This window comes from Lampris incognitus, chromosome 1, assembly GCF_029633865.1.
Source record: "Lampris incognitus isolate fLamInc1 chromosome 1, fLamInc1.hap2, whole genome shotgun sequence".
Classification (NCBI taxonomy): Eukaryota; Metazoa; Chordata; class Actinopteri; order Lampriformes; family Lampridae; genus Lampris; species Lampris incognitus.
Window position 1 is genome coordinate 26369563 of NC_079211.1, and position 16758 is coordinate 26386320.

At 44.6% G+C, this 16758-nt stretch overlaps 5 protein-coding genes across 7 annotated transcripts in view; all 5 read right to left on the reverse strand.

Annotated features, from left to right (window-relative positions):
* Positions 1 to 16758, reverse strand: part of LOC130122884 (protocadherin gamma-A11-like) — a 311235-nt gene that overhangs the window by 120750 nt on the left and 173727 nt on the right. The window lies entirely within an intron of this gene.
* LOC130123574 (protocadherin gamma-A11-like) lies at positions 960 to 3484 on the reverse strand. Its single transcript, XM_056292824.1, has one exon. The coding sequence runs from the start codon at positions 3366 to 3368 to the stop codon at positions 960 to 962; it is 2409 nt and encodes an 802-aa protein (XP_056148799.1). The 5' UTR covers positions 3369 to 3484.
* On the reverse strand, positions 5759 to 8193 carry LOC130123490 (protocadherin gamma-A2-like). The gene has a single exon (XM_056292702.1). The coding sequence runs from the start codon at positions 8165 to 8167 to the stop codon at positions 5759 to 5761; it is 2409 nt and encodes an 802-aa protein (XP_056148677.1). The 5' UTR covers positions 8168 to 8193.
* On the reverse strand, positions 10678 to 13074 carry LOC130123740 (protocadherin gamma-A2-like). Its single transcript, XM_056293060.1, has one exon. The coding sequence runs from the start codon at positions 13072 to 13074 to the stop codon at positions 10678 to 10680; it is 2397 nt and encodes a 798-aa protein (XP_056149035.1).
* Positions 13889 to 16419, reverse strand: LOC130126263 (protocadherin gamma-A2-like). Its single transcript, XM_056295705.1, has one exon. It carries the CDS (start codon positions 16310 to 16312, stop codon positions 13889 to 13891), a length of 2424 nt encoding a protein of 807 aa, XP_056151680.1. The 5' UTR covers positions 16313 to 16419.

The following is a 16758-nucleotide window of genomic DNA, read 5'->3' on the forward strand; positions in this document are numbered from 1 at the left end:
GATGATGGAGCAATGAAAGACCGTGGCCTGGTCTGATGAATCAAGATTTCTTTCACATCGTGTGGATGGCTGGGTGCGTTTGAATCGTGTATGTGGAGAAGAGATGTCACCAGGATGCACGATGGGAAGAAGGCAACCAACCAGAGGCAGTCTGATGCTCTGCACAATGTTTTGCTGGGGAAACTTGGATCTTGGCCTTCATGTAGATGTTACTTTGACCCAGACCAGCTATCTAAACATTGTTGCAGACCAGGTACACACCTTCATGACAGCAGTATTCCCTGATGACAGGGTCTCTTTCAGCAGGATAGTGCACCCTGTTACATTAAAATCGTTCAGGAATGGCTTGAGGAACAACATAAAGGGTTCAAGGTGTTACCTTGGCCTACAAATTCCCCATATCTCAATGCAACCAATCATCTGTGGGAAGTGCTTGAAAAACAAGACCGATGTATAGAGGGCCCACCTCGCATGTTACAGGACTGAAAGGATCTGCTGCTAATGTGTTGATGCAATATACCAGAAGACACCTTAAGAGGTCTTGTGGAGGCCAAGCCTCGACGGGTTGGAGCTGGTTTGACGGCAAGAGGTGGACCAACACAATATTAGTCAAGTGGTTCTAATGTTTTGGCTCAAAACTATAAAAGTTAACACCATTCGTCTTGATATACCATCTAAAAATATAAGTTCAAAATGAATAAAAAGAAACAAGCAAAGACTTAAATTTTGGAAATGGTTAACATTTCCCTTAATGAGTTATTGACCTAAGGATAGGAAGGACTAAAACAAAATACAAAAAAAGCATTAACAAAGCTGAAACAAAGAGACACTACTGGGACATATTGCTGTCCAGGGTTCTGAAAAACTGGACTCTTGCTCTGCCAATATTGCACTAATAATAGGATTATGTAGATTTTTCTGTAAACCATCAGACAAAAAGAAAAGAAAAGCTATTAGAGCTAACTAACCTCTACAGGAGAGTCTGGTTCATCCAGGATGTTCTTTTCATTCTGGATCCGCTGCATCGTCCCTGTACAACTGGGCTCCATTATCAGCACGTTCTGACTACCGGCTCTGCCGAACTTACAGTCACTCTTTCTGGAGTCAGTCGTCCTGCACACCTCGTAATTGTACACGTGTTGGAGAGTCCCTGTCCCCAAAGTGTCTGAGTAACGTGGTGGATAATAGGGAATCACCGGCAGACTGGAATGATAGAGGACGCGAGACTGTCTCCATCTGTATATCTTCACTGATATGATGACCACTAAGCAGGTGATGAAGAGAAAGGACACTACAGCCAAAGCCAAGACTAAGTAAAAAGTCAGGTTGTCATTGTACTCCTTGTCGTGTGTAAAGTCAGTGAACTCCGAGAGCACTTCAGGGAAGCTGTCCGCCACCGCCACGTTAACATTGACTGTAGCTGAACGAGAGGGCTGCCCGTTGTCCTCCACTACAACAGTCAGCCTTTGTTTCACAGCATCTTTATCAGTGACTTGGCGGATAGTCCTTATTTCCCCATTCTGTAAGCCCACTTCAAACAGCGCCCTGTCTGTGGCTTTCTGCAGCTTATAGGAGAGCCAGGCATTCTGTCCAGAGTCCACATCAACAGCCACCACTTTAGTCACCAGATAGCCCACATCTGCTGAGCGAGGCACCATTTCAGCCACCACAGAGCTGCTGGTCTGGACTGGGTACAGCACCTGAGGGGCGTTGTCATTCTGGTCCTGGATCATTATTTTCACAGTCACGTTACTACTGAGTGGAGGAGAGCCTCCATCCTGCGCTTTAACACACAAGTGGAAATCCTTGATGTGCTCGTAGTCAAAAGAGCGAACTGCATGGATGACTCCACTATCAGCACTGACGGACACATAGGAGGAGACGGGCACTCCGTTAACCGAGGAGTCCTCCAGTATATAAGACACACGGGCATTCTGGTTCCAGTCAGCGTCTGTGGCTTTCACTGTGAATATGGAGAGACCCGGTGTGTTGTTTTCTACAATGTAGGCCTCATATGAGCTCCTCTCAAAGACAGGCGCGTTGTCATTCACATCTGAGATGTGTAAGGTGAGAGTGACGCTGCTGGAGAGAGAGGGCACTCCCTCATCACAACACGTGATACTGATATTATACTCTGAGGCTCTCTCTCGGTCCAGATCACTGTCTGTCACCAGGCTATAGAAATTACTGGATGTTGATTTCAATGTGAAAGGTAAGTGTTCCGTAATGGTGCATTGCACATTACCATTTTCACCAGAATCTAAATCCTGAACGTTTACCATCGTGACCACGGTCCCAAGATTGGAATCTTCGGAAATTACGTTTGTCTTTGACATCATATTGATAACTGGCTTATTATCGTTAATATCTAAAACCTCTACCGAAATTTTACATGAATCTGTCAGCCCTCCTTCATCACTGGCCTGAATATGTATCTCATATTTACGTTCATTTTCATAATCCAAGCGTGTTTTTAACATCAAATTGCCATTTAATTCATCTATTTCAAACAAGTCTCGTACATCTGCAGCTGTGTTTGATATTGAATATGTTATTTTTGAATTTGATCCTTTATCAGCATCAGAGGCACTTACTGTGGAGATAATTGTGCCTTTCGGAGCATTCTCGGATATTGATGCTTTGTAGACTGGTTTGGTAAAAACAGGCGCATTGTCGTTGACATCAAGGACTGTTATATAAATCTGTGCTGTACCAGAGAGACGGGGCTCCCCCCCATCCATCGCAGTTAACAGTAGAGAGATGTCCTCCTGTTTCTCTCTGTCCAGAGGCTTCTGTAAAACCATTTCAACGATTTTCCCCCCGTCAGGCTGATCTTTCAGATTTAATCCAAAATGATCGTTTCTTGTCAGCACATAGCTCTGTAGACCATTAATACCAATATCTGGATCCACAGCCCTCTCTAATAAGAATTTCGCCCCCGTCACTGCAGATTCGCTGATCTTAAATTTCATGTCGGACTTTTCAAAACTGGGAGTGTTATCATTGATGTCTGTTATTTCAACCGTGATGCTGTAAAACTCCATCGGGTTTTCTAAAATGATCTGGAAATGCAAAGCGCAAGGCGTCGTCCGTCGACAGAGCGCCTCCCTGTCTATTCTCTCTTTGATAAGGAGGACTCCTCTGTCTCTGTTCAGCTCGACGTATTCTACACTGTCTCCTGTATAGATACGAGCTCTACCCGATCTCAGCCTCTTCACATCCAAACCCAAATCCTGCGCTACGTTACCAACGAGAGAGCCTTTGGCCATTTCCTCAGGTATGGAGTAACTGATCTGTCCGCGCACCGGGCCGAGAGAGAGGATCCACATAAACAACAGCACTTGCCGTCTCATTGTTCCTTCCCACATTCGTCTGATACACAAATCACGCTATATTCCCATTTACAGCCAACAATTACCCCGCCAAAACCCGATATAGTCCACAGGGGAAATGTAGTCCAAGATATTGTACTGCTGAAAGCAGAATAAGAAGCTCTCCGTATCCAGATTCGGTGTCCTTTGTATCCTGTACTGTTCGCTCTCTGACTGTCTCTCTTTCTCTCATCGGGGGACATGGTGGGGGAGGAACTGATGAAATCTGCTGTGCAACTGCCACCCATTGGCCAACAGCGGCCCTAAGAGTTCAGTAGTTTGAACTACAAATAAGGATGACGTCAGAGGAAAAAATATATTAATGTATCGTCCTGTAGAACCTGTATATGAGAATCTCCAAAACTGAAACTACGTCTTTAAAGGGAACATGGAGGCAATACATAAGTACATATGTTTGTATGCATATTGAAGAGAAGTTATAGAGGAAGTGTGAGGGTAGACTATAAACAATGCAAATTACGTTCAGCCTTTTTTCAATAGCGATAAATCTAAATCAGTAGTGCTAGAAGACTGTCAGTGCACAGGTTCTCGTCACAAAATGTAGTTTTCATAAAATCTATCGAAATTCAACTTGTACTAATATTTACTGTCCTCGGAGCAATAATATAAAGAGGAATGATAGACGTCATTCTTCTAATGCAACTAATACAATATTTGAGTCAATCCAGCTTAATGTCAGTATCATGCTTTTCCATGAAATAGTCATGTCAACTCAACATCACTACCACATTAAAAACTAAATAAAGTTTCACTATAGTGAATAAGAATTGGATCGAAAATTAGATGCTGTCAGTTAGAGAGTACTTCATTTAAATTTGTATTGCTTTCAAATTAGATGGAACCTTAACACATGTAGATGATTTTAGGATTTTTTTTTGTGTTTTTTGCATTGAACCTCGTACCATGAATTATTTTCAACGATGATGCGGTTTTATGCAAAGCAAACGACATATAGTTGGTATTTGACTAACACTGGCGACTAAAGATTAATATTTTCAAGTTATAAATCTATTATAAATTAACACAGATGACAACCTCTTTGCACTCAGAGCGGTTACAAAGCCTGAACACTCTCCCATGCATGTATACAGAGAGTTTGGCATTCAGAGAGACACTTCTGCTGTGCTCTGGTTAAGTGAAAACATATTAATACTGAAATGCATTCATTGTGTTCAGTCTCTCTTTAACAGTGCTTGTAACATACCCTGATCAGCCAAAACGTTAAAAGCACTGACAGGTGAAGTGAACAACATTGATTATCTCCTTAAAATGCCCCTGCCAAGGGGTGGGGTATATTAGGCAGCAAGTGAACACGACGTTCTTGAAGTTGATGTGTTGGAAACAGGAACAATGGGCAAATTTAAGGATCTGAGCGAATTTGACAAGGGCCAAGTTGTGATGGCTAGACGACTGGGCCACCGCATCTCCAAAAAAGTAGGAGTTGTGGGTTTTATTCCCGGAGTGCAGTGGTCAGTACCCACCAAATGTGGTCCAAGTGATTTACTTGGGGAAGAGATGGCACCAGTATGCACCATGGGAAGAAGACGAGCCTGCGGAGATAATTTGATGCTCTGGGCAATATTGTGCACCCGGAATTCATGTGAATGTTACTTTAACACACATCACCTGCCTAAACATTGTTAATGACCAGCTAAACCCCTTTTTGGTAACGGTATATCCTGAGGGCAGTGGTCTATATTTCAGGGGGATAATGCGCACTTCCACATTTAAGATAACTCAGGAATTGTTTGAGGGACATGACAAAGAGTGCGAGGTGTCGCTTTAGTCTCAGAATTCCACAGATCTCAGTGCGATTGGGCATCTGTGGCATGTGCTGGAAAAACTAGTCTGATCCATGGAGGCACCAACCCGCAATTTACAGGACTTAAAGGATCTGCTACTAATGTGTTGGTGCAAGATCACAAACGACACCTTCAGAGGTCTTGCGGAGTCCATGCCACAACTGTTAACAGCTGTTTTGATGTCATCAGGTGGACCGACGCCATATTAGGCGGTTGGTTTTAATGTTTTGGCTGATCAGTATATATGTTAACAGCATTCCTCTTAATATACCGTCTAAAACTATATATTCAAAAGAAAGAAAAGAAACAAGTAGAAAATATGCTGAAATTTTGGAAATGGTTAATATTTCTCTTAATGAGTTACCGACCTAAGGCCACAAATGACGATAGAAAAAAAAGGAACAAAGCTGAAACAGACAGAGACACAGGCTAATTTGGACAATATCGCTGTCCAAGGTACTGAATAACTGGAGTCTTGTGGTATACATGTTCCACTAATATCAGGATTATTGTAGTTTTTCTGTAAGCCATCAGTGAAAATAAAAAAAAGAAAAGCTATTAGAGCTAACTAACCTCTACAGGAGAGTCTGGCTCATCCAGGATGTTCTTTTCATTCTGGATCCGCTGCATCGTCCCTGTACAACTGGGGTCCATTATCAGCACGTTCTGACTACCGGCTCTGCCGAACTTACAGTCACTCTTTCTGGAGTCAGTCGTCCTGCACACCTCGTAATTGTACACGTGTTGGAGAGTCCCTGACCCCAAAGTGTCTGAGTAACGTGGTGGATAATAGGGAATCACCGGCAGACTGGAATGATAGAGGATGCGAGACTGTCTCCATCTGTATATCTTCACTGATATGATGACCACTAAGCAGGTGATGAAGAGAAAGGACACTACAGCCAAAGCCAAGACTAAGTAAAAAGTCAGGTTGTCATTGTACTCCTTGTCGTGTGTAAAGTCCGTGAACTCCGAGAGCACTTCAGGGAAGCTGTCCGCCACCGCCACGTTAACATTGACTGTAGCTGAACGAGAGGGCTGCCCGTTGTCCTCCACGACAACAGTCAGCCTTTGTTTCACAGCATCTTTATCAGTGACTTGGCGGATAGTCCTTATTTCCCCATTCTGTAAGCCCACTTCAAACAGCGCCCTGTCTGTGGCTTTCTGCAGCTTATAGGAGAGCCAGGCATTCTGTCCAGAGTCCACATCAACAGCCACCACTTTAGTCACCAGATAGCCCACATCTGCTGAACGAGGCACCATTTCAGCCACCAGAGAGCTGCTGGTCTGGACTGGGTACAGCACCTGAGGGGCGTTGTCGTTCTGGTCCTGGATCATTATTTTCACGGTTACGTTACTACTGAGTGGAGGAGAGCCTCCATCCTGCGCTTTAACACACAAGTGGAAATCCTTGATGTGCTCGTAGTCAAAAGAGCGAACTGCATGGATGACTCCACTATCAGCACTGACGGACACATAGGAGGAGACGGGCACTCCGTTAACTGAGGAGTCCTCCAGTATATAAGAGACACGGGCATTCTGGTTCCAGTCAGCGTCTGTGGCTTTCACTGTGAATATGGAGAGACCCGGTGTGTTGTTTTCTACAATGTAGGCCTCATATGAGCTCCTCTCAAAGACAGGCGCGTTGTCATTCACATCTGAGATGTGTAAGGTGAGAGTGACGCTGCTGGAGAGAGAGGGCACTCCCTCATCACAACACGTGATACTGATATTATACTCTGAGGCTCTCTCTCGGTCCAGATCACTGTCTGTCACCAGGCTATAGAAATTACTGGATGTTGATTTCAACGTGAAAGGTAAGTGTTCCGTAATGGTGCATTGCACATTACCATTTTCACCAGAATCTAAATCCTGAACATTTACCATCGTGACCACGGTCCCAAGTTTGGAATCTTCGGAAATTACGTTTGTCTTTGACATCATATTGATTATTGGCTTGTTATCATTAATATCTAAAACCTCTACCAGTATTTTAGACAAATCTGTCAGCCCTCCTTCATCACTGGCCTCAACATGAATCTCATAGCTACGTGCTTTTTCATAATCCACGCTTGTTTTTAACATCAAATTGCCATTTAATTCATCCATTTCAAACAAGTCTCGTACATCTGCAGCTATTTTTGATATTGAATATGTAATTTTTGAATTCGATCCTTTATCAGCATCAGAGGCACTTACTGTGGTGATAATTGTGCCTTTCGGAGCATTCTCGGATATTGATGCTTTGTAGACTGGTTTGGTAAAAACAGGCGCATTGTCGTTGGCATCAAGGACTGTAATATAAATCTGTGCTGTACCAGAGAGACGAGGCTCCCCCCCATCCATCGCAGTTAACAGTAGAGAGATGTCCTCCTGTTTCTCTCTGTCAAGAGGTTTCTGTAAAACCATTTCAGCAATTTTACCCCCGTCTGCCTGATCTTTCAGATTTAATCCAAAATGATCGTTTCTTGTCAGCACATAGCTCTGTAGACCATTAATACCAATATCTGGATCCACAGCCCTCTCTAATAAGAATTTCGCCCCCGTCACCGCAGATTCACTGATCTTAAATTTCATGTCGGACTTTTCAAAACTGGGAGTGTTATCATTGATGTCTGTTATTTCAACCGTGATGCTGTAAAACTCCATCGGGTTTTCTAAAATGATCTGGAAATGCAAAGCGCAAGGCGTCGTCCGTCGACAGAGCGCCTCCCTGTCTATTTTCTCTTTGATAAGGAGGACTCCTCTGTCTCTGTTCAGCTCGACGTATTCTACACTGTCTCCTGTATAGATACGAGCTCTACCCGATCTCAGCCTCTTCACATCCAAACCCAAATCCTGCGCTACGTTACCAACGAGAGAGCCTTTGGCCATTTCCTCAGGAATGGAGTAACTGATCTGTCCGCGCACCGGGCCGAGAGAGAGGATCCACATAAACAACAGCACTTGCCGTCTCATTGTTCCTTCCCACATTCGTCTGATACACAAATCACGCTATATTCCCATTTACAGCCAACAATTACCCCGCCAAAACCCGATATAGTCCACAGGGGAAATGTAGTCCAAGATATTGTAATGCTGAAAGCAGAATAAGAAGCTCTCCGTATCCAGATTCGGTGTCCTTTGTATCCTGTACTGTTCGTTCTCTGACTGTCTCTCTTTCTCTCGTCGGGGGACATGGTGGGGGAGGAACTGAGGAAATCTGCTGTGCAACTGCCACCCATTGGCCAACAGCGGCCCTAAGAGTTCAGTAGTTTGAACTACAAATAAGGATGACGTCAGAGGAAAAAAACATGGTAGGAAAGTGTGCTTTAGTAACTTTATATGAGAATCTCCATAACTGAAAGTCCGCGTTGAAATGGATGATGTGGACAGTAAATACAAACGTTTTCATTCATATTGAAGTGAAATTATAGAGGAAGTGTGAAGGTAGACTATCTGCAATGCAAATTATTTTCAGCCTTCATTTAATAGGCTGGTATCTAAACCAGTACTGCAGCAAGACTGTCAGTGCGCAGATTCTCCTCACACAAGTTACTTTTAATAAACTAATAAAATGCAACTTGTACTAATGGGTACTGCCCTTGAAGCAAGAATGTGAAGATAAACAGAGTAGATGTCATGCATCTGCCGCATCTAATACAAGAACTGAAACAATCAAGCTTCATATCAACTCCAAATCACTGCCACATTGCAAAATAAATGACGTGTTCACTATAGTGAACTAGAATGTGCTCAACAAGTTGTTGCTATCAAATAGAGAATAAATAATTTAACCCTGTATTGCCGCCAAATTAGAAGGTACCTTAACACACGAGGCTGATTGTAGAACTTGTTTTGTCTTTGCAATGAACCTCAAAAGATGAAGGGTTTTCAACAATGATGTGGTCTTATGCAAAGCAACCAACATATACGCATTATCTGAATAACATTGGGGGCTAAAAACAATATCTAAAAGTGATACACCGTTTTGACATAACAATCAATACAATGTAAAGATATCTACTGCAAATTACACAAATGACAACCTCTTTGCACTCACAGCGGTTATAAGGCTGATATGCAAGTAAGCAGCACTCTCCCATCCATGTATAAAGTGAAATATTGCGTTTACAGACACACATCTGCTGTGCTCTGATTATGCAACACGGTTTTAAATACCCAAAATGCATTCATTGTGTTCAGTCACTCTAATACTGCAAGTAACATACTCAACAAGCCAAAACATTAAGACCACTGACAGGTGAAGTAATAACATTGATTATGTTGTTACTATGGCACCTGTCAAGGGCTGGGATGTATTAGACACCAGGTGGACAGTAACATCTTGAAGTTGATGTGTTGGAAGCAGGAAAACTTGTCAATAGAAGGATTTCAGAAACTTTAACAATGGACATATTGTGATGGCTAGATAGATGCTGGCTGTGATAGACAGGTGTCAGAAGACACAGTCCATCCCAGATTGACGAGTAAAGGGCTGCGCAGCTGCACACTGGTCAGAGTGTCCATGATATGGCCCCTGTCCGTGTGAAGGTGCCTACAATGGGCACCTGAGTGTCAGAACTGGACGATGGAGCAATGGAAGATCGAGGCCTGGTCTGATAAACCAAGATTTATTTTACATCGTGTGGATAGCCGGGTGCATGTGCGTCGTTTACATGGGGAAGAAATGGCACTAGGATGCACTAGGGAAAGAAGGCAGTCAGGCGGAGGCAGAGTGATGCTCTGCACAGTGTTGTGATGGGAAAAAAGTTGGGCCCTGGCATTCATGTAGATGTTACTTTGACACGTACCAGCTACCTAAATGTAGTTGCAGACCAGGTACACACTTTCATTGCAACAGTATTCCCTGATGACAGGGCCCCTCTCAGCAGGATAGTGCACCCTGCCACACTTAAAATCGCCCAGCAATGTTTTGAGAAACATGATAAAGAGCTCAAGGTGTTGCCTTTGCCTTCAAATTCCCCATATCTCAATGCAATCAATTATCTGTGTGATGTGCTTGAAAAACAAGTCCGATCCATAGAGGGCCCACCTCGCATCTTGCAGGACTTAAAGGATCTGTTGTGTTTTGATGTAAGATACTAGAGGACACCTTCAGAGGTCTTGTGGAGTCTATGCCTCGACGGGTCAGAACTGTTTTGACGGCATGAGGTGGACCATCACAATATTGGGCAGGTGGTTTTAATGGTTTGGTTAATCAGTATAAATATGTTAACGATATTCTTCTTAATATGCCATCTGAAAATATAAGTTCAAAAGAAAGAAAAAGAAACAAGTATCCACCTAAGGCTACAAATGAGTAGAAGAGAAAAAAAAGTCATCACCAAAGCTCAAACAGACAAAGAGATACTGGCTATTTGGGTATATCGCTGTCCGTGGTGCTGATTCACTGGGCTCTCATGCGGCATCAGTGTTGCACTAATTACAGGATTATTGTAGATTTTTCTGTAAACCATCAGAAAAAAGAACAACTATTAGAGCTAACTAACCTCTACAGGAGAGTCTGGCTCATCCAGGATGTTCTTTTCATTCTGGATCCGCTGCATCGTCCCTGTACAACTGGGGTCCATTATCAGCACGTTCTGACTACCGGCTCTGCCGAACTTACAGTCACTCTTTCTGGAGTCAGTCGTCCTGCACACCTCGTAATTGTACACGTGTTGGAGAGTCCCTGTCCCCAAAGTGTCTGAGTAACGTGGTGGATAATAGGGAATCACCGGCAGACTGGAATGATAGAGGATGCGAGACTGTCTCCATCTGTATATCTTCACTGATATGATGACCACTAAGCAGGTGATGAAGAGAAAGGACACTACAGCCAAAGCCAAGACTAAGTAAAAAGTCAGGTTGTCATTGTACTCCTTGTCGTGTGTAAAGTCAGTGAACTCCGAGAGCACTTCAGGGAAGCTGTCCGCCACCGCCACGTTAACATTGACTGTAGCTGAACGAGAGGGCTGCCCGTTGTCCTCCACTACAACAGTCAGCCTTTGTTTCACAGCATCTTTATCAGTGACTTGGCGGATAGTCCTTATTTCCCCATTCTGTAAGCCCACTTCAAACAGCGCCCTGTCTGTGGCTTTCTGCAGCTTATAGGAGAGCCAGGCATTCTGTCCAGAGTCCACATCAACAGCCACCACTTTAGTCACCAGATAGCCCACATCTGCTGAACGAGGCACCATTTCAGCCACCACAGAGCTGCTGGTCTGGACTGGGTACAGAACCTGAGGGGCGTTGTCGTTCTGGTCCTGGATGATTATTTTCACAGTCACGTTACTACTGAGTGGAGGAGAGCCTCCATCCTGCGCTTTAACACACAAGTGGAAATCCTTGATGTGCTCGTAGTCAAAAGAGCGAACTGCATGGATGACTCCACTATCAGCACTGACGGACACATAGGAGGAGACGGGCACTCCGTTAACCGAGGAGTCCTCCAGTATATAAGACACACGGGCATTCTGGTTCCAGTCAGCGTCTGTGGCTTTCACTGTGAATATGGAGAGACCCGGTGTGTTGTTTTCTACAATGTAGGCCTCATATGAGCTCCTCTCAAAGACAGGCGCGTTGTCATTCACATCTGAGATGTGTAAGGTGAGAGTGACGCTGCTGGAGAGAGAGGGCACTCCCTCATCACAACACGTGATACTGATATTATACTCTGAGGATCTCTCTCGGTCCAGATCACTGTCTGTCACTAGAGTAAAGAAATTATCTGTCGATGTTTCAATGACGAAAGGTATATTTGCGTTTATAAAACAGTTCACCTTGCCATTTTCGCCAGAGTCAATGTCCTCAATATGTATCATTGTTACGGCAGTATACGGCTCGGCATCCTCCGATAGGACATTTGTCTTTGACATTATGTTAATATCAGGTTTGTTGTCATTAACGTCTTCAACATCCACAATTAACTTACAAGAATCAGTGAGTCCGCCGTTATCACTTGCTAGTAAGTTTATCTGGAAACGTCTTGCTTTTTCATAGTCAATACTTCCAATCACTCTGACTTCGCCGCTTTCCTCACCCACCTCAAACATATCCCTGACGTCATCTAATGTATTCGTGATTGAATACGTCACTTTGCTGTTATAACCCTGATCTGCATCTGACGCTTTCACCGTGGCAACTATGGTTCCTTTAGGGGAACCCTCGGTTATCGTGGCCTTGTACTCAGGCTGTGTAAAAACAGGGGCGTTATCATTGGCGTCTAACACCGTGATGTGGATCTGCATTGTTCCAGACATCTGCGGCTCTCCGCCATCTACGGCCGTCAGCACAAGAGATAGACGCTCCTCTTTCTCCCTGTCCAGAGGCTTCTGCAAAACCATCTCCACATTTTTATTCCCGTCTGCCTTATTATACAGCTTCAGCGCAAAATTATCGCTGGGTTTCAACGCATAGCTCTGCAGGTCATTGATGCCCACATCCCGATCCACAGCCCGCTGCAAAACAAATTTGGCCCCGGGAACGGCTGATTCGCTGATTCTGAACTCCATCTCGGCTTTCTCGAACGCCGGTGCATTGTCATTCACATCTCTGATTTCAACCGTGATGCTGTAAAACTCCATAGGGTTCTCCAGAATAACCTGCAAGTGGAGAGCGCAAGGCGTCGTCTGTCTGCACAGCCCCTCTCTGTCTATTCTCTCTTTAACAAGGATTACTCCTCTTTCTCTGCTCAGCTCGATGTACTCTTCTCCGTCTCGGGTGGCGTAAATCCGCGCTTTACCCGATAGCAACCGTTTCACATCTACACCCAAATCCAGCGCTACGTTACCGACGACGGAGCCTTTCGCCATTTCCTCCGGGATGGAGTAGCTGACCTGGCCCAGCGCGGAGCCGACGTAGGCGGCCAAGACAAAAACCAACGCTCCGAGTCTCATTGTTCTGCCCGATGCTTTCTCCACGAAGAGCAGCCTCCTGGTTACATCCCATTCGATCGCAATTCCCATTCGTGCGCAAAAACCTCCAAACAAACGCTGCAACAATGCTGATATATAAACGACAAAAAAAAATAATCACGGATCGACTTATTCCTTAAAAAAACATAACAACAGCACCAAGAATCAACGTATGCTGAAATGTCCGCTCTTTGCCTGTGTGGTTTTCTCTTTTATGTGTCGTCGTGACGAGGAGGAGCGGGGAGGTGCTGCTGCTGAGACACGCTGGCCAACAGCGGCCCTAAGAGTTCACAATGCAAAACTGCAGAAGACCAACAAAAAAAAAAGTCTTTGCAGTATTCACAACAACTCCAGGCCAAACGGAATACAAATTACAGTATATAATCGGATGATGCAGGTTCCCCCAGAAGGGCAAAGTAACATTTGACTTAGACTAAGTTAGTATCAAGAAAACATGTCTATCAGCTCTCGTCAATGTCTACAGGTGTAAATAATGTTCTAATGAACAGATCTTGGAAACAGATTGGGACTAGATAAAACAGGGGTTGACATGAGGACACGTTCTCAGCTGATCATAGTCTGAAGAATTACCCAAACCTGCTTCAGTAAAATTATTCATTAAAAACAATGAGATATTTGCAAAGCCTTTAACACTACCTGGCATCTGTTCAAAATATTTTTGAGGTAATATTATAGGTTCCTTTATGTTGCATTATTTGGTGGTGGTACTGAAGAGAAAACGATTTAAAGACGTTTTGTTAAAAAGTTAAACAATAAAAAACCCAGAGCCAGAAAATCATGTCAGAATAAGATGTAAAAATGGTCTAACCTCTACAGGAGAGTCTGGCTCATCCAGGATGTTCTTTTCATTCTGGATCCGCTGCATCGTCCCTGTACAACTGGGCTCCATTATCAGCACGTTCTGACTACCGGCTCTGCCGAACTTACAGTCACTCTTTCTGGAGTCAGTCGTCCTGCACACCTCGTAATTGTACACGTGCTGGAGAGTCCCTGTCCCCAAAGTGTCTGAGTAACGTGGTGGATAATAGGGAATCACCGGAAGACTGGAATGATAGAGGACGCGAGACTGTCTCCATCTGTATATCTTCACTGATATGATGACCACTAAGCAGGTGATGAAGAGAAAGGACACTACAGCCAAAGCCAAGACTAAGTAAAAAGTCAGGTTGTCATTGTACTCCTTGTCGTGTGTAAAGTCAGTGAACTCCGAGAGCACTTCAGGGAAGCTGTCCGCCACCGCCACGTTAACATTGACTGTAGCTGAACGAGAGGGCTGCCCGTTGTCCTCCACTACAACAGTCAGCCTTTGTTTCACAGCATCTTTATCAGTGACTTGGCGGATAGTCCTTATTTCCCCATTCTGTAAGCCCACTTCAAACAGCGCCCTGTCTGTGGCTTTCTGCAGCTTATAGGAGAGCCAGGCATTCTGTCCAGAGTCCACATCAACAGCCACCACTTTAGTCACCAGATAGCCCACATCTGCTGAACGAGGCACCATTTCAGCCACCACAGAGCTGCTGGTCTGGACTGGGTACAGAACCTGAGGGGCGTTGTCGTTCTGGTCCTGGATCATTATGTTCACGGTCACGTTACTACTGAGTGGAGGAGAGCCTCCATCCTGCGCTTTAACACACAAGTGGAAATCCTTGATGTGCTCGTAGTCAAAAGAGCGAACTGCATGGATGACTCCACTATCAGCACTGACGGACACATAGGAGGAGACGGGCACTCCGTTAACCGAGGAGTCCTCCAGTATATAAGAGACACGGGCATTCTGGTTCCAGTCAGCGTCTGTGGCTTTCACTGTGAATATGGAGAGACCCGGTGTGTTGTTTTCTACAATGTAGGCCTCATATGAGCTCCTCTCAAAGACAGGCGCGTTGTCATTCACATCTGAGATGTGTAAGGTGAGAGTGACGCTGCTGGAGAGAGAGGGCACTCCCTCATCACAACACTTGATGCTGATATTATACTCGGAGGCTCTCTCTCGGTCCAGATCACTGTCTGTCACCAGGCTATAGAAATTATTTGTTGTTGATTTCATGGCAAAAGGCATATTTTCGTCTAAGACACACTTCACTTTTCCGTTATCACCAGAGTCTGGATCTTGGATGTTAATCATCGTCACCACTGTGTCTGGTTTGACGTTCTCAGATATGCTATGGGATTTAGACATGATGTTAATGGATGGTCTGTTATCATTAAAATCGACCACCTCCACGATAACTTTACATGCGTCTGACAGTCCTCCCTGATCCCGTACTTGAACATCTAGTTCGTAAAATTTCCTCTTCTCATAATCTATATTTCCGGACAAAGTCAGAACTCCACTGTCGACATCAATTTGGAAAAGACTATCTAATGATTTCGGAATCGTGTACGTCACCTTTCCGTTATTGTCTTTATCAACATCTGTAGCGCTGACTGTAGTAATTACGGTGCCGACAGGAGAGTTTTCCACAACACTGGCCTTGTATTCTGGGTTTGAGCAAACGGGCGCATTGTCGTTGACGTCAAGGACGGTGACTATAATCTGCATTGTCCCCGAGAGCCGCGGCTCGCCGCCATCTACAGCGGTAAGAGTCAAAGGTACGTGCTCGTGTTTCTCCCGGTCCAGCGGTTTCTGCAGGACCATCTCTACATTTTTGCTCCCGTCACCACGAAGAGTAGTTTTCAACACGAAATGATCGGTCGGCTTTAAACTGTAGCTGTCCAGACCGTTCACACCGACGTCACTGTCCGCCGCTTTCTCCAACACAAACCGGGCTCCGACTACGGCCGACTCGCTGATTTCATATGCCACCTCATCTCTAACAAAGGTAGGGGGGTTATCGTTGACGTCAGTTATCTCGACAGTAACCGAGTAAAACTCCATCGGGTGTTCCAGAATCATCTGGAAATGAAGGGCGCACGGCGTCGTCTCTCCGCACAAAGCCTCTCTGTCTATCCTGTCTTTGATGAGCAGGACTCCTCTCTCCTTATTCAGCTCGATGTGTTCCGCACTGTCCCCCGTATAAACGCGAGCTTTGCCCGACTTGAGCCTCTTCACATCTAAACCCAAATCCTGCGCTATGTTACCGACTAACGAGCCCGTCGCCATCTCCTCGGGGATGGAGTAGCTGACCTGACCGTGTGCCCAGCCCAGAGAGAAGACCCAGATACACAACAGTACTTGCCGTCTCATTGTTCTGCCCGACATTCGCCTGTGCCGAAAAAAAAAGAAAAAGAAAAAAGAAAAAGCTTCTGGTTTCCTTAAAGCAACAAATATAATCAGTTATCCTTCCGGTTATGAACAAATATAATCCAAATGCGTGGCACCAAGGATAGCTGACAGTGTGTTATCTACAAAGACTGTCGTCCTTTACAACGCTTCTTAGCTGTCTTGAAAAAAATAAATGAAGTAATGGGGGAGGACCAGCTTCACATGTATTACAAGATAGAAACCACATGGCCAACAGCGTCCCTGTCTGTTCAAAGCATTGAACTACATTAGAAAAGAGAGACTGAACCAGGATATTTCAATTGTGTTTTGAACGATTCGTTTCGGCTGAACAATGATTTTACGAGCATCAAGCTGTGTTTGCATTGCTGTCAACGAAAAAAAACAAAAAACAATACTTATCAATGTGGCCCTAAAGACTGCGT